Source organism: Callithrix jacchus, chromosome 7, assembly GCF_049354715.1.
Source record: "Callithrix jacchus isolate 240 chromosome 7, calJac240_pri, whole genome shotgun sequence".
NCBI lineage: Eukaryota > Metazoa > Chordata > Mammalia > Primates > Cebidae > Callithrix > Callithrix jacchus.
This window is the reverse complement of record NC_133508.1, coordinates 89,669,661-89,693,325: the sequence shown is the minus strand read 5'-3', so window position 1 is coordinate 89,693,325 and position 23,665 is coordinate 89,669,661. Positions and strand designations below refer to the sequence as shown.

The following is a 23,665-nucleotide window of genomic DNA, read 5'->3' as shown; positions in this document are numbered from 1 at the left end:
ATGTTTCTTAATTTCTTATTGACCCTGAATCCCTAACATAGCAACATGTTGTATGTAGGAATATTCATAAATATTCACCAAATAACTAGATAAGTGAAAGATTTGAAATGGATGATGACTGATTATTCATTATCATAGGCATTAGAAAGAGAAGGGCAGACTGGGCGCAGTGGCTCACGCTTGTAATCCCAGCACTTTGGAAGGCCAAGGTGGGCAGATTGCTTGAGCCTAGGAGTTTGAGATCAGCACATGGCAAGACCCCATCTCTAGAAAAAATACAAAAAATTAGCCTGGCATGGTGGTATACACCTGTAATCCCAGCTAGTTGGGAGGCTAAGTTGAGAGGATCACCTGAGCCCAGGAGGTCGAGACTGCAATGAGCCGACATTTCTCCACTGCACTCCAGATACAGTGAGACCCTGCCTCAAAAAAAAAAAAAAAACCCCACAGAAAAGACCTTAAGTGAAAAGGGGGATAGATACCAGCCTACACAAAGGAAGGGAAGGAGCATATCTCGTAGGGAAATGGGAGACAACAAACTGCCTAGCAAAGAGGAGGTTAAAGCAGACTGATGGCCTTGTGGGATGTGAAGTTGCACTAAGACTGCTGGCTTCAAAATCTACTCAGAGGAATTTAGATTTTAATATGACAATTTGTAAAGAGCTTTTATAGGTTTGTAAGCAGAAAAAATGACTTAATGAAAGCAGAATTTCAGAAAACTGAGTTTGGTGGCTATGTGGAAAATGAGGGAGGGACTAAGGAAAGACTTTAAGATTAGAAAGCTAGAAGATAGTACTTCTGACAGTATGGAAATTTAAATAAATGAAATAGGCATTGTATATAAAATTTCTAATCTGTTGTCAAGGCCATTAAAGATCCTTGTTGGTTAATGTCTCCTGGCTCATATAAATATATATATATATATATATGGTGTGTGTGTGTGTGTGTATAAATTTTTTTTGAGGCAGAGTCTTCCTCTCACTCTGTGCCCAGGCTGGAGTGCAGTGGTGGCAGGATCTCAGCTCGCTGCAACCTTTGCAACCCAGGCTCAGGTGATCTTCCCACCTTAGCCTCCTGAATAGCTGGGATTACAGGCAGGCGCACACCACCATGCCAGGCCAAGTTTTCTATTAGTAGATATGGGATATTATAAGCTTTATCAGTGAAAAAAATAGAAAATAAATAAAAAGAGATGGGATCTCCCCATGTTGCCCAGGCTGGTCTTGAACTCCTGGGCTCATGCGATCTGCTCACCTCAGCCTCCCAAAGTGCTCGTATTACAGGCAGGAACCACTGTACCGGGCCTAGTGTTCTTATAATGAGATTATTTTCCCCTTTGTATTAGCTCATAATAAATATTATTTAGTATGTACCAGGCACTATTCTAAGCATATATGTATCTTTACACTAACTCTGGGACATGAGTATGCTAAGCACCTTTTTACAGATGAGGAAATTAAGATACAGAGAACTTAGCTGGGTGCCATAGTGTATGTCTGTAGTCCTAGCTACAGGCTGAGGTGGGAGGATTACTTAAACCCAGGAGGTTGAGGCCAGCCTAGGCAACATAGCAAGACCCCATCTCTTAAAAAAAAAAAAAAAAAGACACAGAGAACTTAAGTAACTTGCCCATGATCACACAGCTAGCAAATGGTGGAGCTGCCATCAAACCCAGGCAGTCTGATTCTGGTGTCCCTACTCTTAACCACTGCTTTGTAGACTTTAACAGTTACCAATTTGTTTTGTGGCTGATGAGTTAAAGTAATTGTATGTGTTTCTGTCTGTTTACATTGTGTATGTAACCAGATCACTGGCGTAGCTGGTACATATACTTAAATACTGAAGTCTCATGGAACAGTAAAACTAAAATTACCTCTGTGGCATTTCCTAATATGTGACTAGTTTTTTGTTGTTGTCATTGTTCTTTTTTGAGATACGGTCTCGCTGTGTTGCCCAGGCTGGAGTGCAGTGATACAGTCGTAGCTCACTGGTGGCCTCCACCTCCTGGAGAATCAAGGGATTCTCCCACTTCAGCCCCTGAAATAGCTGGGACTACAGGTGCACACTACTACACCCAGCTAATTTTGAAATTTTTTGTGGAGATGAGTTCTCACTATGTTACCCAGGTTGGTCTTGAACTCCTGAGCTAAAGCAGTCCTCCTGCTTTGGCCTCCTTAAAGTACTGATACTATAAGCCTGAGTCACTGTGCCCAGCCATGACTGTTTTTTAATATGTTTGTTTAAGATCAGAAAACTGATGAGCCATAGTGAAAGACAAAGAGATGTTGGAATCAAATAGACCTTGGATTGATTTTTCTTTTTTTGAGATGGCGTTTCGCCCTTGTCATTCACCCTGGAGTGTAGTGGCATGATACTGGCTCACTACAACATCTGCCTCCCAGGTTCAAGCGATTCTTCTGCCTCAGCCTTCTGAGTAACTGGGATTACAGGCATGCACCACCATGCCTGGCTATTTTTTTTTTTTTTGAGATGGAGTCTCACCCTGTTGTCCAGGCTGAAGTGCAATGGCCTAATCTCGGCTCACTGCAACCTCCGCCTCCCGGATTCAAGCAATTCCCCTCTCTCAGCCTCCTGAGTAGCTGGGATTACAAGTGTGTACCACCATGTCCAGCTAATTTTTATATTTTTAGTAGAGACAGGTTTCACCATGTTGGCCAGGCTGGTCTTGAACTCCTGACCTTAGGTGATCTGCCTGCCTCTCCCAAGGTGCTGGGATTACAGGTGTGAGCCACTGCACCTAGCTGGATTGATTTTTTAATTACTAGCTATATTACCGTAGTGGGTTAATCTCTTTTCTGGAATCTGAGTATGCTCATATTATGAAGTTTTGTGACATTTCAATCATGTGTCAAATAACTAGTGTAGTATATTAGCCTGGTAAATTTTAGGCTATTGTTGTTTTCATTTTTACCATTCAGATCGTTCATTTGGTTAATTTTTATTTTTGTTTGTTTTTTGAGATGAAGTCTCACTCTGTTGCCCAGGCTGGAGTGCAGTGGTGCAATTTTGGCTCATTCCAGCCTTCACCTCCCAGATTCAAGCAATTCTCCTGCCTCAGCCTCCTGTGTAGCTGGAGTTACAGGTGCACACCACCATGCCTGGCTAATTTTTGTGTTTTTAGTAGAGACGGGGTTTTGCCATGTTGGCCAGGCTGGTCCCAAACTCCTGACCTTAGATATCCGTTTGCATCAGCTTTCCAAAGAGCTGGGAATACAGGCATGAGCCATTGCGCCCAGCTTCATTTGGTTAATTTTGATTGAACTTGTATTACAAATTTCTCAGTTTCAAGCGGTTGTAGGATATATCTAACTTTCTAGTATAGCTAAATTTTCTTAGGAAGTACAGGGCATCTGAGTAAATCTATCAGAAGGTAACTAGAGTGGTGAAGACTCAAGAAGTGATTTAAAAAAATGTTAAAGCTAACTGTAGGTATTTAATATAGGGAAGACTATAAAGAAATAGCACAACATCCATCATGAATATGCATAGACTCTGTTATACCTTGAGACTCATGAAGTTATTTGATTACAGGATATACTTAACCTTAGGGTTCCCTTAAGGATGTAGAATATGAATATGAATCATAACTTGATAGTAGTATAGTGTTAGGTATTTGTCATCTTTTTCTTTTTTTTTGAAACAGAGTCTCACTCTTGTCACCCAGGCTAAAGTGCAGTGGCAACCTCCACCTCCCGGCTTCAAGCAATTCTCCTGCCTCAGCCTCCCAAGTAGCTGGGACTACAGGTGTGTGCCACCATACCCAGCTAATTTTTTATTTTTAGTAGAGATGTGATTTCACCATGTTGGCCAGTCTGGTCTCAAACTCCTGACCTCAGGTGATCTGACCTCAAACTCCGCCTCAGCCTCCCAAAGTGCTGGGATTACAGGAGTGAGTCACCGTGCCCAGCCGACATCAGTCTTTGCAACAGCCCATGTAGCATTTGACAGAGCTAATTGGGAGCATCTCTTTGGACCTTCCTCCAGCCCTAGATAACTGCTCAAATGTCAAGATTCACATCAGGCAGGTGTAGGAGCTGTCCTGGCTTAGAAGTCTTATTCCTGATGGCAGCCAATATCTCTTATAAAACTTCATAGGCATAGATTCCAGGGTGTCTCTAGGGGACATGCTCTGTTAAGAGTGACTGTTGAAGTAAGACCAAAGTTATGGCTATGTATCAGGAATTTATGGTTCTCCCTGTTCAAATATAATTTATCATCTTTCACTTTTGCCCATGTTGGACTAGTAGGGATTGATTTTTATGGATTGAATTGTGTTCCTCTAAAGTTCCTATATTGAAATTCTAACCCCCCAGTATCTCAGAATATGACTTTATTTGGAGAGAGAGTCTTTACCAAGTTAATCAAGTTTAAATGAGGTCATTAGAGCAGGCCCAAATCCAGTATGACTGGTGTCCTTTTAAGAAGGGGAGATATGGAAACAGGCGCACATATAGGAAAGATTATATGAAGAGACGTAGGGAGAAGATGGCCAGCTACAAGCCAAGGGTAGAGGCCTGGAAATAGATCCTTCCCTCACAGCTCTCAGATGGAACTATCTCTGCTGATGTTGATTTTGGACTTCTAGCCTCCAGAACTCTAAAGCAAAGCATTTCTGTTCTTTAAGCCATCCAGCTTGTGGTACTTTGGTATAGTTGTGCAAGCATGCTAACACACCAGTCCACCTTAACAACTAAATTTCAAGACAAAGTATATGAAAACAAAAGAAAATGGGGCAGAGAAGGTGAGTCTTCTGCTTACCCTATCTCACTGCCTACAGTTTTCAGGCCGTACTGCAGGCAGGGGAAACCCAAACTGACTTAGCTCCCTGACTTGAGACAAAGTTGACAATATAGACAGCCCATGATGGTTAGAATTTGCAGGACTGATTGCCAGAAACTTTTTTTAAATTCAGGAGATCTGGAGGGATTTCTGGAGTCTTAGCTGATTACTTAATAGTCAGTATGTCTATACAAAGAAATCACTGGAAATAAATGGGTAGAACACTTTTCATAGGGCCAAGAATAGTTTGTATTATTTATAGATTCATGCTGCTCAAATCCTACCTAATAAACTTTAAAGAAAGCTTGAAAAGGATGAAAGAATGAGCATGTTAAGGAGAGCTATGGAAGATATAAAAAAGGCCCAAATCAAACTTTAAGAAATGAAGGTGACAATGGGATGAAAAGTATGTTGGGTGAAATTAAATGCAGATTAGACAATGCTGAAAAAAAAAACTCATGATCTTAAAAACATAACAGAAATGATCCAAAATGAAACACAAAGAGAAAAGACTAAATTAAATTAATAGCACGTCATCCAGTTGTGGGAAATGTCAGGCAGCCAAATTCTGTTGTTGAAGTACCCAGAGGAGAGAAAAGGTGGACCTAAAAAATATTTGAAAAAACAATGGTCAAAAAATTTCCAAATTTAATGAAAATTATAAACTGATAGATCAAAAAACCCCAATTGCAAGAAACATGATAAAAACTACATTAAGAAATGTTATCATAATCAAATTGTATAAAACTGCACATAAAGAGAAGAACCTTAAAAACAACTTGAGAGAAGAAATCTACCTTATATACTTAGGTATTATACAAATATGAGAACGACAGCATATTTCTCATGAAAACAATGCAAGTTGCAAGAGAGTGCAGCAAAATCTTTAAAAAGCTGCAAAAATAACCTGTGATCCCATATTTTATATCCAGTGAAAATATGTTGCAAAAATGAAGGCAGGCCAGGTGCAGTGGCTCACGCCCATAATCCCAGCACTTTGGGAGGCCAAAGTGGGTCAAGAGTTCAAGACCAACCTGGCCAACATGGTGAAACCCCATCTCTACTAAAAATCTAAAAACTAGCCAGGCTTGGTGGTGGGTGCCTGTAGTCCCAGCTACTCAGGAGGCTGAGGCATGAGAATCACTCGAATCTGGGAGGCAGAGGTCGAAGTGAGCTGAGATTGTGCCACTGCACTCCAGCCTGGAAGACAGAGGGGGATTCAAAAAGAAAAAGGCGGCAAAGAGTTTTCTCATATACGTGGAATTTATCACCAACAGACCTGTTCCACAAGAAATGTTAAAGTCCATCAAGGAGAATACCAAATGTTGGAAATCTGAATCTATGCAAAGAAATGAAAAGTGACAGAAATGATAAATTTATAGGTAAACGTAACATATCTTTAAAAGACAATTAACTGTTTCAAATTAAATGTTTTGCTGGGTGCAGTGGCTCATGCCTGTATTCCCTGCACTTTGAGAGGCTGAGGTGGAATGACTGCTTGAAGCCAGGAGTTCAAGACCAGCCTAGGCAGCAAAGTGATGCACCATCTTTACAAAAAATACAAAGTTTAGCTGGGCATAGTGGCACATGCCAGTAGTTCTAGCTACTTGCCAGGCTGAGGCAGGAGGATTGCTTGAGCCCAGGAATTTTTTTTTTTGAGACTGAGTTTCGCTGTTGTTACCCAGACTGGAGTGCAATGGCACGATCTCAGCTCACCGCAACCTCCGCCTTCTGGGTTCAAGCAATTCTCCTGCCTCAGTCTCCTGAGTAGCTGGGACTACAGGCACGCACCACCATGCCCAGCTAATTTTTGTATTTTTAGTAGAGATGGGATTTCACCTTGTTGACCAGGATGGTCTCAATCTCTTGACCTCGTGATCCACTCGCCTCGGCCTCCCAAAGTGCTGGGATTACAGGTGTGAGCCACTGTGCCCAGCCAAGCCCAGGAATTTGAGGTTGCAGTGAGCTATGATCACACCATTGCACTCCAGCTTGGGCATCAGAATGAGGCCCTGTCTCTAAAATAAAATAACATGTATTGAATAGTAATGTATTGTGGAATTTATACCATATGTGGAGACAAAATGTAGCACAGTAGCACAAAGGCCAGGGAAGGGGATATGGAAGTATATGACATATGATGTGGTATAATATTACTTAAAAGTTTATTGGTAAGTTAAAGATACATAATATAAACCCAAAAGCAACAACTACAAAAAAATCAAAGTGAGTAGTTATAGCTAATAATCCAACAAAAATGATAAAATGCAATCATAAAAGAAGGCTGAAAAAACGAAGAGATGGGAAAACAAAATAAATAGCAAGATAGAAAATTTAAATCCAGCCATATTAAAATCATTCAAATATAAATGATCTAAATACCTTCAAGTAAAAGGCAGAGATTGTCAGATTGGATAGGCAAGATATGTTTGTGTAAGAAATATTATGTAAGAAACATACAAGAAAACCACTTGTGGCTGGGCACAGTGTCTCATACCTAATCCCAGCACTTTGGGAGGTCGAGGCAGGTGGATTATGAGGTCAAGAGATTGAGATCATCCTGGCCAACATGGTGAAACCCTAAAAATAGAAAAATTAGGGTATTTTAATATTTTGATTACTGGCGCATGGTGGTGGGCACCAGTAATCCCAGCTAGTCAGGAGGCTGAGCAGGAGAATTGCTTGAACCTGGGAAGCAGAGGTTGCAGTGAGCCAAGATTGTGCCACTGCACTCCAGCCTGGGCAACAGAGCAAGACTGTCTAAATAGAAAAAGAAAAAGAAATATAGGCACACAAATAGTTTTAAAGTAATTGGGTAGAGGCCAGGCATGGTGGCTCATGCCTGTAATCCCAGCACTTTGGGAGGTCAAGGTGGGCAGATCACCTGAGGTCAGGTGTTCGAGACCGGCCTGGCCAAGATGGTGAAACCTCATCTCTACTAAAATACAAAAATTAGCTGGGCATGTTGGTGCACACCTGTAATCCTACTTGGGAAGGTGAGGCAGGATAATTGCTTGAACCCGGGAGGTGGAGGTTGCACTGAGCGGAGATCACACCACTGCACTCCAGCCTGGGCAAGAGAGCGAGACTCTGGCTCAAAATAAAAATAAAGTAAATGGGTAGAGAAGATAGCAATATTAATTAATATTAATTAAAAGAAAGCAGAAATAGCCATATTAACATCCAGGTTATTTCAGAACATACATTATTACCAGGGATAGAGAAATACATACCATATTTATAAAGGGATCATTTTTTCAAAATGATACAACAGTTTCAAAACATGTATCTAATAGCAGAGCTTCAAAATGTACAATGCAAGAACTGGTAAAACTACAAGGTTAATTGGAGAAATCCACAATAATATTTGGAGATATTAATAACTCTGTCTCTCTAATTGAAGGAAATAGTGAATAGAATATCAGCAGGACTATGGAAAACTTGAAAAACACAGACAATTTGACTTAATTGATTTTTACAGAATACTCCACACAACAGCATCAGAATGCACATTCTTTTCCTTTGCACACAGAACATTTACAAAAATAGACCATTTTCTGTGGTATAAAAGAAGTCTCAAATTTAAAATGATTCAAATCATACAGAGTGTGGTCTGTGACCACACAGCATTAAATAAGAAACCAATACCAGAAAGATCTCTAGAAAATTCCCAAATATCTGGAAATAAAGTATACCTTTCTTAATAATCCATGGGTCAAAGAAGAAACCAAAAGGAAAATTATAAAATATTTTGAACTGCTTGAAAATCAAAACATGAGACATAAAGATTTGGGGGATACAGCTAAAATAATGATTAGAGATAAATTTATAGCATTAAACCCTTATATTAGGAAAAAAGGCTGGGCATGGTGGCTCACGCCTGTAATCTCAACACTTTGGGAGGCCCAGGTGGGTGGATCACTTGAGATTCGGAGTTTGAAACCAGCCTGGCGAGCATGGTGAAACCCCATCTCTACTAAAAATACAAAAAAAAAAAAAAAATTATCTGAGCATGGTGGTGCATGCCTGTAATCCCAGGAGGTAGAGGTTGCAGTGAGCCAAGATCGCGGCACTGCACTCCAGCCTGGGCGACATAGCAAGACTCTGTCTTAATAAAAAAGAAAAAAGACATCTCAAATCAATAACCTACTCGTCTACCTTCAGTAATTAGACAACAAAGAGTAAATGAAATATAAAATAAGAGAGAAGAAATAATACAGATAAGACAAGCAATTCATAAAATAGAAGACAAAAACAGTAAAGAAAATTAATGAAAAAAAAAACAACATCACAAATATGACATAATTTGGGATAAATTTGATAAATGATTTGTAGTACATAACACTGAAAACTACAAAATATTGTTATGAGAATTTAAAGACCTAAATAAATAGAGATATATAATATTCATGGATTGATAGACTCAGTACTGTTAAGATGTCAGTTATCCCCAGATTGGTCTGTAACTTCAGCACAGTCCCAATCAAAATACTTGTAGGCTTTTTAAAAATAAAAATTGAGGTGCCGTTCCTGAAATTTATGAGAGGATGCAAAGAACCTAGAACAGCCACAACAAATTTGAAAAAGAACGTAATTCCAGGACTTAGATTACCTGATGTTAAGACGTATTTTAAAAGTAGAGTGTTCGGCTGGGTGCAGTGGCTCACACCTGTATTCCAGCACTTTGGGAGGCTGCAGCAGGCAGATCACCTGAGATCAGGAATCAAGACCAGCCTGGCCAACATAGGTGAAGCCCTGTCTCTCTCTTTTCTCTTTTTTTTTTTGAGACAGAGTCTTGCTTTGTCACCAGGCGCCAGGCTAGAGTGCAGTGGCGCAATCTCGGCTCACTGTAACCTCCGCCTCCTGGGTTCAAGCAATTCTGCTGCCTCAACCTCCCAAGTAGCTGGGACTACAGGTGTGTGCCACCACACCCAACTAATTGTTGTATTTTTTAGTAGAGAGGGGTTTCACCATGTTGGCCAGGATGGTTTCAATCTCTTGACCTCGTGATCTGCCCGCCTCAGCCTTCCAAAGTGCTGGGATTTCAGGTGTGAGCTACCACGCCTGGCCCTGTCTCTAATAAAAATACAGAAATTAGCTGGGCGCGGTTACGGGTGCCTGTGATTCCAGCTACTCAAGAGGATGAGGCAGGAGAATCACTTGAGCCTGGGAGATGGAGGTTGCAGTATGCCGAGACCGTGCCACGGCACTCCAGCCTGAGCAACAGAGTGAGACTCCATATCAGAAAAAAAAAAAAAAATAGAGTGATCAAAGCTGTACTGTTTGGGTGTAAATATATATATGAATAAACCAATGGAATAGAATAGAGAGGCAAAAAATAGTTGCTCACAGATGGTCAATTGCTTTTCCATAGAGATGCCAAGCACTTCATTTGGAAAAGGATAATCTTTTGAACAAAAATGGTATTTATAATTGTATAGCTAGCCAGCTGTTCGAAAAAGAAGATGAACCTCAACCTTTACCTCATACCATGTACAAAAATTAATTTGAAATGGCTCATAGACTTATTCAGAGTTAAAACTCAAGCTTCTGAAAGAAAACATTAGATAAAAATCCTAGTGGCCAGGCGTGGTGATGGCTCATGCCTGTAATCCAGCACTTTGGGAGGCTGAGACAGGTGGATCACCTGAGGTCGGGAGTTTGAGACCAGCCTGACCAACATGGAGAAACCCCATCTCTACTAAACATATAAAATTAGCTGGGCATGATGGTGCATGCTTGTAATTCCAGCTACTTGGGAGGCTGAGGCAGGAGAATTGCTTGAACCTGGGAGGTGGAGGTTGCAGTGAGCTGAGATCGGGCCATTGCACTCTAGCCTGGGCACAAAAGCAAAACTCCGTCTCAAAAAAAATTTTTTTTTGCCTTGAAGGAGTGTGAGGAAACAACATATTACAAAGGGGCCCTAGGAAATTTTGGGGGGTGATTGCAGGTGCCTTTTTATGGGTGTATGTACATGAGAGAATTCATCAAATTATACTCTTTAAATATGTGTAATTTGTCAATTATTTTAAATATAACTAAAAAAAGTTAGTTTTTTTCTAGTAATGTAGTGAACATTAAGAATTAACCTGTCAAAGTCTCACAAAAAGGAACAAAGTTTTTTGTTTTTGTTTTTGTTTTTTTTGAGACGGAGTTTCGCTCTTGTTACCCAGGTTGGAGTGCAATGGCGCGATCTCGGCTCACCGCAACCTCTGCCTCCTGGGTTCAGGCAATTCTCCTGCCTCAGCCTCCCGAGTAGCTGGGATTATAGGCATGCGCCACCATGCCCAGCTAATTGTTTGTATTTTTAGTAGAGACGGGGTTTTACCATGTTGACCAGGATGGTCTTGATCTCTTAACCTCGTGATCCACCCGCCTCGGCCTCCCAAAGTGTTGGGATTACAGGCTTGAGCCACCGCGCCCGGCCCAGGAACAAAGTTTTATTAACTCTTTACTCAACACCAAAAAGACAGGAATAGAGAAGTTTATGTTGGTTGTGATATAAGAATCTGTGAAATCGTTTATTTGTATAATTCTACATCTTGTATAAGACCGGCTGAAAAATAGGCTGAATGGCCTCTTGAGATTCTTTCCCACTCTAAGCTTCTAAAATAGGAGTTTTGGGTTATTTTAATTTGAAACTACACATATTCTTCAGAGAAGTGTGAAATTACAAAAGCATAATTTCATAGGTTCTTTGTAGCACTAGCAAGAACAGATGGCGCTAAAATCTGTTTGAGGAATGTTTGATTCTCTGGCCTTCAAGGAATACATTTCATTTAGTGAATTAAGAGCTGATAGTCCTCTTCTCAAAGGAATGAAAGGAGTTGGTCAAAGGTCCTCTGGAGAATAGTGCAGAGGAGAGAGATGGTGTTCCATTGATTATTGGTATAGCTTTTCCTAGTGTATACATAAAAGACAGTATTTAACAATAGATATGTTCAAATAAAAGAATCCAGAAGAAGGAGCCCATGATGCTCTACCTCCACTGACTGCAAGAGGAGGCCACTGCTGAACTCTGCATGCCCAGGATAATACTGTCTTCTCTCTTGTATGCATGCCCATTGATAGGAGTGACTCAGCTAAACTGGACTGCCAGTCAAATTCCTGGCTTATCTCCAGAACTCACAACCTTGCTGCCATATTTGGCCTTGAGACCATCAGCTCTAATCTCATTGAGTTTATATCCAGCACTACAAGAAGTCCTGGACACTTAGGGCATCCCTCGTTTATCACAGTTTAATCTCTATCTTTGTACACCCTCCTTTCTGACTCTATTTCTTATTCATTTTGGAGAACGCAAGGGATTAGTTCTTGTAAGTCTTATTTGCCTCTATCTATGTCCTTGGTAATCTTATCCAGTTCTATGGTCTTAAATACTGTTTCTTTGCTGACATCTTCCAAATGTTTGTTTTTAGCCTGAATGAATCTCTCTGCTGTTTCGTAGACTTGATTGTCTTATTGCCCACTTGACATCTCTACTTGCCTACACATTTCAAGCTTAGAAAGTTCAACTTTGAGGTGGTCTTACAGTCTCCTCTGTCTAAATTAATGACAATGCTGTCATCTTTCCAGTTACCCAGGCCCAAAATTTTAGAGTCATCTTTGAACCTTCTTCCCTCATTCCCTGATAAGACAAATCTATCAGGAAATTCTGCTGCCTCTATCTTCTAAATATATATATAATCCAGCTGCCTCTCAATCCTGGGACCAGTCTGGTCTCTGATCTGGATTTCTGCAGTGGCCTCCTAACTGGTCCTCTTGATAGTACTCTTGCCTCAGTTAGTCTGTTCTCAGTGTAGTAGCCTAAGTGGTCCTTTAAAAACTAAGTCATATGATGTCACTCCCCTGCTTAAAACCTTCCACAGATTTTCGATCCCAATCAGAATAAACACAATTTATTCTCTACACCATTTGTATTTCTTGACTCATTGTCTCTGTGACCTCATTTTTTATACCTCTTCCTTTTCTGTCACTCAGCTCTGGCCACACTGTCCTTGATGTTTCTTGAAATTACAGGGCATGCTAACATACTACCCTCCAGGGCATTGCACATATCCCTGTGCAGTGGGATAAGAGCCTGTGGCTTTTCCCTCACTTTTTTTAGTAAGACATCCTCTGATTCTCTTATTTAAAATTGTACCCACCTGGGGCCGGGTGCGGTGGCCCACTCCTGTAATCCCAGCACTTTGGGAGGCCGAGGTGGGTGGATCACGAGGTCAGGAGATTGAGACCATCTTGGTCAACATGGTGAAACCCCGTCTCTACTAAAAATACAAAAAATTAGCTGGGCACGGTGGCGCATGCCTGTAATTCTGGCTGCTTGGGAGGCTGAGGCAGGAGAATTGCCTGAACCCAGGAGGCGGAGGTTGCAGTGAGCTGGGATCGTGCCATTGCACTCCAGCCTGGGTAACAAGAGTGAAACTCTGTCGCAAAAAAAAAAAAAAAAAAAGAAAAGAAAATGTGTCCACCAAAACTCCCAGTCTTCCTTCCATGCCTTATTTTTCTCCATAGCACTTATCATTGTTTAATGGTTTTATGTATTTTACTTGTTTATTGTTTTTGTCTCCTCCTCCTCCTGTACACACAAGAATATAAGCTCTGTGAGGGCAGGAATTTGTTTGCTTGTCTACTGCTGAATAAACCAAGCACTAAAACAATGCCTAGCACGTATTTGATACTCAGTGCCCATTGGCTAAAAGAATAAGTGTTTGCTAAGTGAATGAATGAAGGCAGCCTGGGCAGCATAGTGTGAGACCTCAGCTCTACAAAATAAAAAATAGGCCAGAGGGCCAGGTGTGGTGACTCACGCCTATAATCCCAGCACTTTGGGAGGCCCAGGAGGGAGGGTCACTTGAGGTCAGGAGTTTGAGAGCACCCTGACCAACATGGTGAAACCCTGTCTCTAACAAAAAATACAAAAATTAGGCAGGCATGGTGGCACATGCCTGTAATCCCAGTTACTTGGGAGGCTGAGGCAGGAGAATCACTTTAACCCAGGAGGCAGAGGTTGCACTTCAGCCTGGGCAACAGAGTGAGACCCTGTCTCAAAAAAATAATAATAATAATAGACCCGGTGTGGTTGTACACACCTGTACTCCCAGCACTTTGAGAGGCTGAAGTGGGAGGTTGGTGGATCAATTGAGGCAAGGAGTTTGAAATCAGCCTGGATAGCATGGCAAAACCCTGTCTCTACTGAAAATAAAAAAATTAGTCCCAGCTATTTGGAAGGCTGAGGCACGAGAATCGCTTAAACCCAGGAGGAAGAGGTTGCAGTGAGCTGAAATCCTGCCACTGCACTCCAGCCTGGGCGACAGAATGAGACTCTATCTCCAAAGTAAATAAATAAAAATAGCTGGGCGGGCCATTCCTGTAGTCCCAGCACTTTGGGAGATCAATGTGGACAGCATTTGAGGTCAGGAGTTCAAGACCAGCTTGACCTACAAAGTGAAACCCTGTCTCTACTAAAATACAAAAATTAGGGCTGGGCATGGTGGCTCACGCCTGTAATTCCAGCATTTTGGGAGGCTGAGGCAAGTGGATCACCTGAGGTCAGGAATTCGAGATCAGCCTGGCCAACCGGGTAAAACACCGACTCTACTGAAAATACAAAAACTAACTGGGCCTAGTGGTGGTCACCTATAATCCCAGCTACTCACGAGGCTGAGGCAGGAGAATCACTTGAACCTTGGAGGTGGAGTTTACAGTGAGCCAGGATCATGCCATTGCATTCCAGCCTGGACGACAGAGCAAGAGTCTGTCTGAAAAAAAAAAAAAAAGAAAAGAAAAAACAAAAATTAGCCGGGCATGGTGGTGGGTACCTGTAATCTCAGCTATTCAGGAGGCTGAGGCAGGAGAATTGCTTGAACCCAGGAGGCAGAGATTGCAGAGAGCCAAGATTGTGCCACTGCACTCCAACCCCAGCCTGGGTGACAGAGCAAGACTCCCTCTCAAAAAAAAAAAAAAAAAATTAGCTGGGTGTAGTGGTACATACCTTAGTCCGTGTACCTGGGAGACTGAGGTGGGAAGATCACTTGAGCCCGAGAGTTGGAGGCTGCAGTGAGCTGTGATTATGCCACTGTACTCCAGTCTGGGCAACAGATCAAGACCCTGTCTCAAAAAAAAAAAAAAACAAATCCAAAACAAAACAACGAAAACAGAATGAATGAAGGCTCATAGTTGTCAATATATAGACTCACAGGACACCAGTGAATTTCAGCTAACTGGAAGGGTACATATTTACATTTTTCCTAAAATTACTCCAAGAAAGGATATTCTTCCACCTTTTCTATCATTCTTCAGCTTGGTGTTTCTTTCTCTGTTCTGTTCCTTCACTCATGCTATTTCCTTTTTCCAGAATATTCTTTTTATATACCTGATAGCCTTTAGGAAACCTCCCTGGAGTTCTCCATTCCCCAGACAGTGTCACTGTTTTCCTCCTCCATTTTCTTGCTGTTCTTTATTTCTCTAACATGCACAGGGTGATGGATATGAATCCTGTCCTCTGAATTGTGAGCCCCTTGAGGGCAGGGATCTTTCATGCTTTCCTGTATCCTTGTTGTAGTTGTTCACTTTCATAGATTTTCCACACCTTTGCAGTGGATCTTCCTACCTAAAGCCTCTCTTAATCACCTGATAATGTGTATAGAATTGAGTCACTAAAACTTACTTTATTTGGCTGAGTACAGTGGCTCATGCCTGTCATTCCAGTACTTTGAAGTACTGGAAGCCAAGGAGGGAGGATTACTTTAGCCCCAAGATTTGAGACCAGCCATGGCAACATAGTAAGAAAGACCCCGTCCATACAAAATTAAAAATAAAAGAATTAGCCAGGTGTAGTGGCACATAGCTATAGTACGGACTATTTGGGAGGCTGAGGTGGGAGGATCACCTGAGCCCCAGAGGTCAAGGCTGCAGTGAGCAGTGATCATGACACTGCACTCCAGCCTGGGCAAGAAAGCAAGACTCTGTCTTAGAAATGAAAACAAAAACAGAAACTTATTAAATACCCAATCCATATGACACTAATTACAGGTGAACCAAGGTCTTGTTAAAAATATGCTAACCACATTAACTCTCAGTATAGTTTTATGACTATTACAAACCATCCAAATCTACTCTTACTTATTTGGTTTACTAATCAGTATATTCAGCAAGTATTTATGGAGTGCCTACCATGATAAAGGCCCTATGCTAAGCCTAACACATATACAAATTGTAGCTGTTCCTCAAGGCCCTGCTTAAATTCCTCTAGAAATCCTTTCCATTTCAAATAGAAAGGCTAAATAAACTGTCATTTTTTAAACATGAGATCTCAGGAAGTTGAAGTACATGGTGTGTTAACTCAAAGATGGATTAGATATCGTACCTCCTAACCCACTTCTGCAGCACATTCATAGAACTGTATTCTTTTAATTGGCTCCTGTGATTTTTCAGTGACTCCAAGGGTGGGAAACACAGGAAGGTAAAGCTCATGCTGTTCCACTTGATGTGTTAAAATGGTTCTTTTGAGTAGTACTCCTGTGGCATTTAGCTCAGCCTGCTCAGTGCCTGGCTCACGGTTGGTGCTCTACAGATGTTACCTACTTTGCACATTCCGTTGTTACAGCAATTGTTTCTCTGCCTTTTACTGGTATGTTATTCTCAATAATTTGTAAACTTTTAGGAAAGGTCCTTAATTTCATTATCTTATAAGAGGTATAAGAGGTACTTGGTTGAATTATTTGCTGCTGATTTTAAGGTTGCTTTAAGGTTCAGTAGGCAGGGTAGGGAAGATGAGCATACAAATTTTATTTAACAATCAGTACTTATTATATGTTTGGTGCTGTCCTAAGCATTAATTTATCTAACTTTCATAACTCTATGAAATAGCTACTATTATCCCATTTTATAGAAGAGGTTCCTGGGAGTAAGTTTACTGAAGACACATGGATAGTTACTAGCAAAGCCAGTCAGTATTCAAATACTGTTGGTTGAAGATCAGGCATGGTGGCTTACGCCTGTAATCCCAGCACTTTGGGAGGCCAGGGTGGGTAGATCACTTGAGGTCAGGAGTTTGAGACCCCCTGACCAACATGGTGAAACCCCTTCTCTACTTAATAATAATAATAAATTAGCCAGGTGTGGTGGCACATGCTTGTCATCCCAGCTACTTGGGAGGCTGAGGCAGGAGAATCTCTTGAACCCAGGAGGCAGAGGTTGCAGTGAGCTGAGATTGCGCCATTGCACTGCAGCCTGGGCAACAAGAGTGAAACTCTATCTCAAAACAAAACAAAAATATTGTTAGTCTTGCAATTACGCATTATTCAAGGTTGAATGTGGATAATGGCATATGAAAAATACAGAGAATGTGCTATGGCATTTCAAAGAAGGGAATGGTCACATTAATGTCTCATTGGAGGGTTAAAGAAGTTTTCATGCTGGCCAGGCGCAGTAGCTCATGCCTATAATCCCAGCACTTTGGGAGGCCAAGGCAGGCAGATCACAAGGTCAGGAGTTCGAGACCAGCCTGGCCAATATGGTAAAACCTGTCTCTACTAAAAATACAAAAATAAGCTGGGCATGGTGGAGCATGCCTGTAGTTTTAGCTACTCAGGAGGCTGAGGCAGAAGAAGTGCTTGAACCCGGGAGGCAGAGGTTACAGTGAGTCGAGATCGTGCCTTTGTGCTCCAACCTGGGCAACAGAGGGAGACTCCATCTCCACAAAAAAAAATCTGCCTGCTGGAATTGGCATTTTCAGGGGACAACTTTTTCAGGTGCTTAGATACGGATAAAGAAGAGAGAAGCTAGGCCAGGTGCGATGCTCACATGTGTAATCCGAGCACTTTGGGAGGCCAAGGTGGGCAGATCACTTGAGATCAGGAGTTTGAGACCAGCTTGGCCAACATGGTCAAACTCCATCTCTACTAAAAATACAAAGAATGAGATGGATATGATGGCGGGTACCTGTAGTCCCACCTACTTGGGAGGCTGAGGAGAATCACGTCAACGTGGGAGGCAGAGATAGCAGTGAGCCAGGACCACACCGCTGCACTCCAGCCTGGGCAACAGAGCAAGACTCTGTCTCAGAAAAAACAAAAGAAAAGAAAAAGAAAAACCAAACAACAACAACAACAACAAAAAGAAAATAGTAATGTAAAGCCTCGGGGATGGGAAATGGTAGTCCCTCAGGAAGTAGTCCTGCATGTAGGCAGCATGTAAGGTTACTGTAGGAGGGAGGCAAGACAGGAGAGCTGATTTGGGGTTAGAGCATAGGAATCTTGAGATTCTGAATGGAGGACGAGCTGGAGGAAATGTGATGTAGAGCTGTGCTTTGATAAATATGGAAACATTGTATGTGATGAATCAGAACTGATAGGGATTGACTGTAGGAAAACCAGTTATAAGATCATTATGTCCAGAAAAGAGGCAATTAAGCCATGAACTGTGGTGAAGATAGGTATAGTTACAAGAAACATTTGAGAATTTGAATTGACAGTGGAATAGCACAACCAAAATGGATAGACAAGTGTTTATATCATTATATGACAAGTGTAAATTTATTTTATGGTCAGTAAGGTCCTTTGATTATCTAGGAAACTCTGCTCTTGTTGTAACTGAGCATTATTTTAGGAGAAATAAAATATATTCATTTATCTCTAAAGAAATAGAAATTTCTTTCATTGGACTTGTAATTTATATCCAAGGAGATTATTTCCTTTGAGGCCAGCTAATTTATTCAGAATGTCTGGATTGAAAACGTTTCTTAGTCTGCTTAGTATAGACAAAATTAGAAACCACTTTAGCCTAATGATCCGGAAGAAATGATTTCTTTAAAATTGTGATTATCTCAGTTTCTTTCATGTGATACAAATGTAAATTGCAAATGAGAACCTAAATGTGTCTGTCAGTTGGTTTTGCTAAGCAGAAATCTTCTAGCTGACTCATCCTATTTGCAGAAGAATTATTTCAAAGTAACCTTTGAAAAACCCTGGTAGAAGTGGTTTGGGTTAGTGAGATTGATAAATGTCAGTGTAAGAGGAGTATTCAATTATAGTTTGGATACCTCTGGTGCTTTGCAAGAGTTTTAACAAAGTAAAGCCAAGAGATGATGCCTTGGAGTTGTATTGATACAATACCTAGGAATAAATTTAACCAAAGAAGTAAAAGACTTGTACCCTGAAATCTACAAACATTGCTGAAAGTAATTAAAGACCTATATAAATGGAAAGACATTTCACAGATTGGAAGACTTAATATTGTTAAGATGCCAATACTAAAAGTGATCTACAGATTCATTGCAAGCCTTATAAAAATTTCAATGACCTTTTTGCAGAAATGGAAAAGTCAGTATTCAAATTCATCTGGAATTGCAAGGGGCCCTGAATAGCTCTTTATGGATGTTCTTGAAAAAGAACAAAATTGGATGATTTATACTGCTCAGTTTTAAAACTTACCCTTACCTCATACTGTATATGAAAACGAACTTAAAACAACCAACGGCCGGGTGCAGTGGCTCACGCCTGTAATCCCAGCACTTTGGGAGGCCGAGGCAGGTGGATCACAAGGTCAAGAGATCGAGACCATCCTGGTCAACAAGGTGAAACCCCGTCTCTACTAAAAATACAAAAAAATTAGCTGGGCACAGTGGCGCGTGCCTGTAATCCCAGCTACTCGGGAGGCTGAGGCAGGAGAATTGCCTGGACCCAGGAGGCGGAGGTTGCAGTGAGCTGAGATCGTGCCATTGCACTCCAGTCTGGGTAACAACAGCGAAACTCCATCAAAAAACAAACAAACAAACAAAATTTAGCTAAATATAAGAGCTAAAACCATAAAACTATTAAACAAAAACATAGGAGTAATTCTTCATGACGTTGGATTTGGTATTGGATTCTTAGATATGACACCAAAGCATAAGCAACAAAATGAAAAAATAGATGAATTGGATTTAATAAAAATTAACAACTTTTGTGCATCCAAGGACATTATCAAAATGAAAAGACAACCTACAAAATGGGAGAAAATATTTTCAGATCATATCTCTGATAAGGGTTTAGTATCCAGAATGTATAAAGGGCTCTTACATATCAACAGCAACGACAGTGAGGCAAAGTGCGTATGTACCTTAGTTCCGGCTACTCTGGAGGTTAAGGTGGGAGGATCAAGGCCAGTCTGGGCAACATAGTAAAACTCTGTCTCTAAAAACAAGAAAAGACAGTGCAGTTTAAAAAAATGGGTAAAGGACTTGAATAGACATTTCACAAAAGAATCACATGAAAAGATGCTCAACATCATTAGTCATTATGGGAATGCAAATCAAAACCACAATGAGATACCACTTTACACCAACTAGAATTTTTTCTTTTTTAAAAAAGGAAAATAAAGAATGTTGATAAGGATGTAGAAAAATTGGAACCCTTGTAAATGGCTGGTTAGAAATGTAAAATGTTTCAGCCACTATAAAAAAGAAACCAATTTGACAGTTTCTCAAAGAGTTCAACGTAGATTACCATATGACCCTGTAATTCTGCCCCGAAGTATATGCCCAAAAGAATTGAAAACAAGGTACTCCAACAAGTACATGTATACACATGTTCATAGCAGCACTATTAAAAATAGGTGAAAGGTAGAAACAGCTCCAATGTCTATCAGCAGATGAATGGATAAACAAATTGAGGTATATACATACAATGGAATATTTTTCCACCATAAAACAGAATGAAGTATTAATAAGTGCTACATTGTGGGTGAGCTTTCAAAACTTTAAGCCAAGTGAAAGAAGCAATTGTGAAAGACACAATTGTCACATGTAATATAGTTCCGTTTATATGAAATATTCAGAACAGATAAATATATAGAGACAATGCAGATGGTGGTAGGGGGCAAATGGGGCACTGTGGTACTGTTACTGGAAAGGTATTCAGGTCTAGACCCCAAGAGAAGATTCTTGGATCTCACACAGCTGAGTCCATAAAGGGAAAGCAAGTTTATTAAGAAAGTAGAGGAATAGGCCGAGCACAGTGGCTCCTAGTACTTTGAGAGGCTGAGGTGGGCAGATCACCAGAGGTCAGGAGTTTGAAACCAGCACGGCCAACATGATGAAACCCCATCTCTACTAAAAATACAAAAAAAATTAACTGGGTGTGGTTGTGGTTCCCTGTAATTCCAGCTACTTGGGTGGCCGAGGCAGGAGAGTCAGTTGAATCTAGGAGGCAAAGGTAGTGAGCTGAGATCACGCCATTGCACTTCAGCCTGGGCGACAAGAGTGATACTCCACCTCAAAAAAAAAAAAGTAAAGGAATGAAAGAATGACTGCTCTGTAGGCAAATCAGTGTCATGGGCTGCTTGACTGAGTATACTTAAGGTATTGCAGTATTTCTTTTTTTTTTTGAGTTGGAGTTTCGCTCGTTTCCCAGGCTGGAGTGCAATGGCACCATCTCGGTTCACTGCAACGTCTGCCTCCCAGGTTCAAGCGATTCTTCTGCTGCAGCTTCCGCCTTCTGAGTTCAACTGATTCTCCTGCCTCACCCTCCCGAGTAGCTGGGATTACGCCACCACACCCAGCTAATTTTGTATTTTTGGTAGAGATAGGATTTCTCCATGTTGGTTAGGCTGGTCTCAAACTCCTGACCTCAGGTGATCTACCTGCCTCGGCCTCCCAAAGTGCTGGGATTACAGGTGTAAGCTACAGTGCCCAGCCTGGTATTTCTTGATTATATGCTGGACAAAGGGTTTTCTGGGAAGGGGATGGGGAATTCCTGGAACTGAGGGTTCCTCCCCCTTTTAGACCATGTAGGGTAACTTCCTGACATTTCCATGGCATTTGTAAACTGTCATGTGTGAGTGGGAGTGTTTTTTAGCATGCTAATGTATTATAATTAGCAGGTAATGAGCAGTGAGGACCACCGGTGGTCATTTTCATCACCGTCTTGGTTTTGGCCAGCTTCTTTATGGTACTCTGTTTTTATCAGTGGGGTCTTTGTGACCTGTATCTTGTGCTGACCTATCTCATCCCAACTAAGAATGCCCAACCTCCTAGGATGTAGCTCAGCAGGTCTCGGCCTCATTTTACCCAACCCCTGTTCAAGATGGAGTTGAACAACTCTGACAGCACTACAACTTTTTTTTTTTCTAAGATGGAGGCTCTCTGTGTTGCCCAGGCTAGAGTGCACAAGCTCAATCTTGGCTCACTGCAACCTCTACCTCTTAGGTTCAAGCAATTCTCCTGCCTCAGCCTCCCGAGTAGCTGGAATTACAGGTACCTGCCATCATGCCCTGGTAATTCTTTTGTACTTTTAGGAGAAATGGATTTTCACCATGTTGGCCAGGCTGGTCTTAAAGTCCTGACCTCAAGTAATACACCTACCTCGGCTTCCTAAAGTGCTGGGATTACAGATATGAGCTACCACGGCTGGACTGCAGCACTACAACTTATAGGAGGAAGAGGGGAGTAAAACAAAATAAGTTTCCAATTAGATTTTTAAAGCCTCGATTTAAAGAATTAGATCAGAAAGTTGGACAAATGGGATGACATGAAGGAAAAAAAGGGAAATAAAAACAAATTATCATTAACCCAGAGTGGGGCTAGGTGGCACGTGCTTATAATCCCAGCTACTCAAGAGGCTGAGGTGGGAGGATCACCTGAGCCCAGGAGATTGAATCCAGCCTGGACAACATAGTGAGACTCCCATCTCTTAAAAAAAAATGATGTCAAACTTTTCATGGAAATAAAATAACAGCAAAAAATTATCATTAGCCTGTTTCAGCCAGGGGCTGGAGTTTATAACATCAAGGTGAGTTCTTATTACATGCAAAGAAGTGGCCTATGAATTTTTTTTTGATTAGGTCAGAATTATTATGTTAAATCTTTTGAGAAGAATCAATCAAAATATTAGTAACTAATTTCATTGAAGATCTCAAACATAAGTATTAAAATTAAGAAACAGTGAATTTCATATATTTTTAGAGGGAAGGTTCACTCCTTTGGAAGTTGATAAATAGCAGATGCACTTAAATATGGGACATTCTTTTGAACTTAGAATTTCAGATTATCCTCAGAGAATCCAGTAAATAGGAGAAACTACAATTAGCTAAACTAATTTTAGTTACTTGAGTTCAGTGCAGCAGTGAAAGGACAAAAAATGAATGCCAAATGTGTCATGTGCTTATTAGGTCATAGTTCAGATCAGTTATAAAATACACAGGGAATTTTTGTATACGTTGATTTGTTAATGGTGACTGATTTTTTACTTTGTTTTCATTATTTGGTAGCCCCTTTGTCACTTTAATATGTAATATTATTCTGTTAGTTTTGTTTTTGAGAAGATGGAGTTGCACCATGTCAGACAGAAAAATGCTCCTTCTTGCCAGAATAAGGTTGTCTCTCTTCAATTGCAGATGATGAAAGCCATGAACAAGTCCAATGAGCATGTCCTGGCAGGAGGTGCCTGCTTCAATGAAAAGGCAGATTCTCATCTTGTGTGCGTGCAGAATGATGACGGAAACTATCAGACCCAGGCTATCAGTATTCACAATCAGCCCAGAAAAGGTGAGCATTTGAGGATAATGGAAGATTATACTGGCCTTGGACAGTTAGATACTTCAGTCCTGTTACACTCACTTTCTAGATAGGTGACCACAAACAAATTAACCTTTCCAACCATATTCTTCAGGATAATGTTGACTCCCCAAGTGGCCAGACTCAGAATTGCAAATGGGATATCTGTTATTGAGGGAAATATTTCGAAAATATGCCCTTAGGATATTGACAGGGCCAGCACTGGCATTTGAAGGTAAGAATAGGCCACATAATGGAGGATGTTTAGGTAAATTTGAAGCTTGTTGGATGGTATTTCCACAGAATGCTAATTAATATGTTGATAGGATT

General features: G+C 40.9%; 1 protein-coding gene across 3 annotated transcripts in view; it reads left to right on the top strand.

Moving 5' to 3' along the window:
• ZFYVE9 (zinc finger FYVE-type containing 9) overlaps positions 1–23,665 on the top strand; it is a 216,541-nt gene that overhangs the window by 169,842 nt on the left and 23,034 nt on the right. For all 3 annotated transcript variants that reach the window (XM_035251494.3, XM_035251492.3, XM_035251493.3), the window contains one exon: positions 23,176–23,326. In XM_035251494.3, coding sequence (XP_035107385.3) covers positions 23,176–23,326 — 151 coding nt within the window. The remainder of the gene's footprint in view (positions 1–23,175; positions 23,327–23,665) is intronic.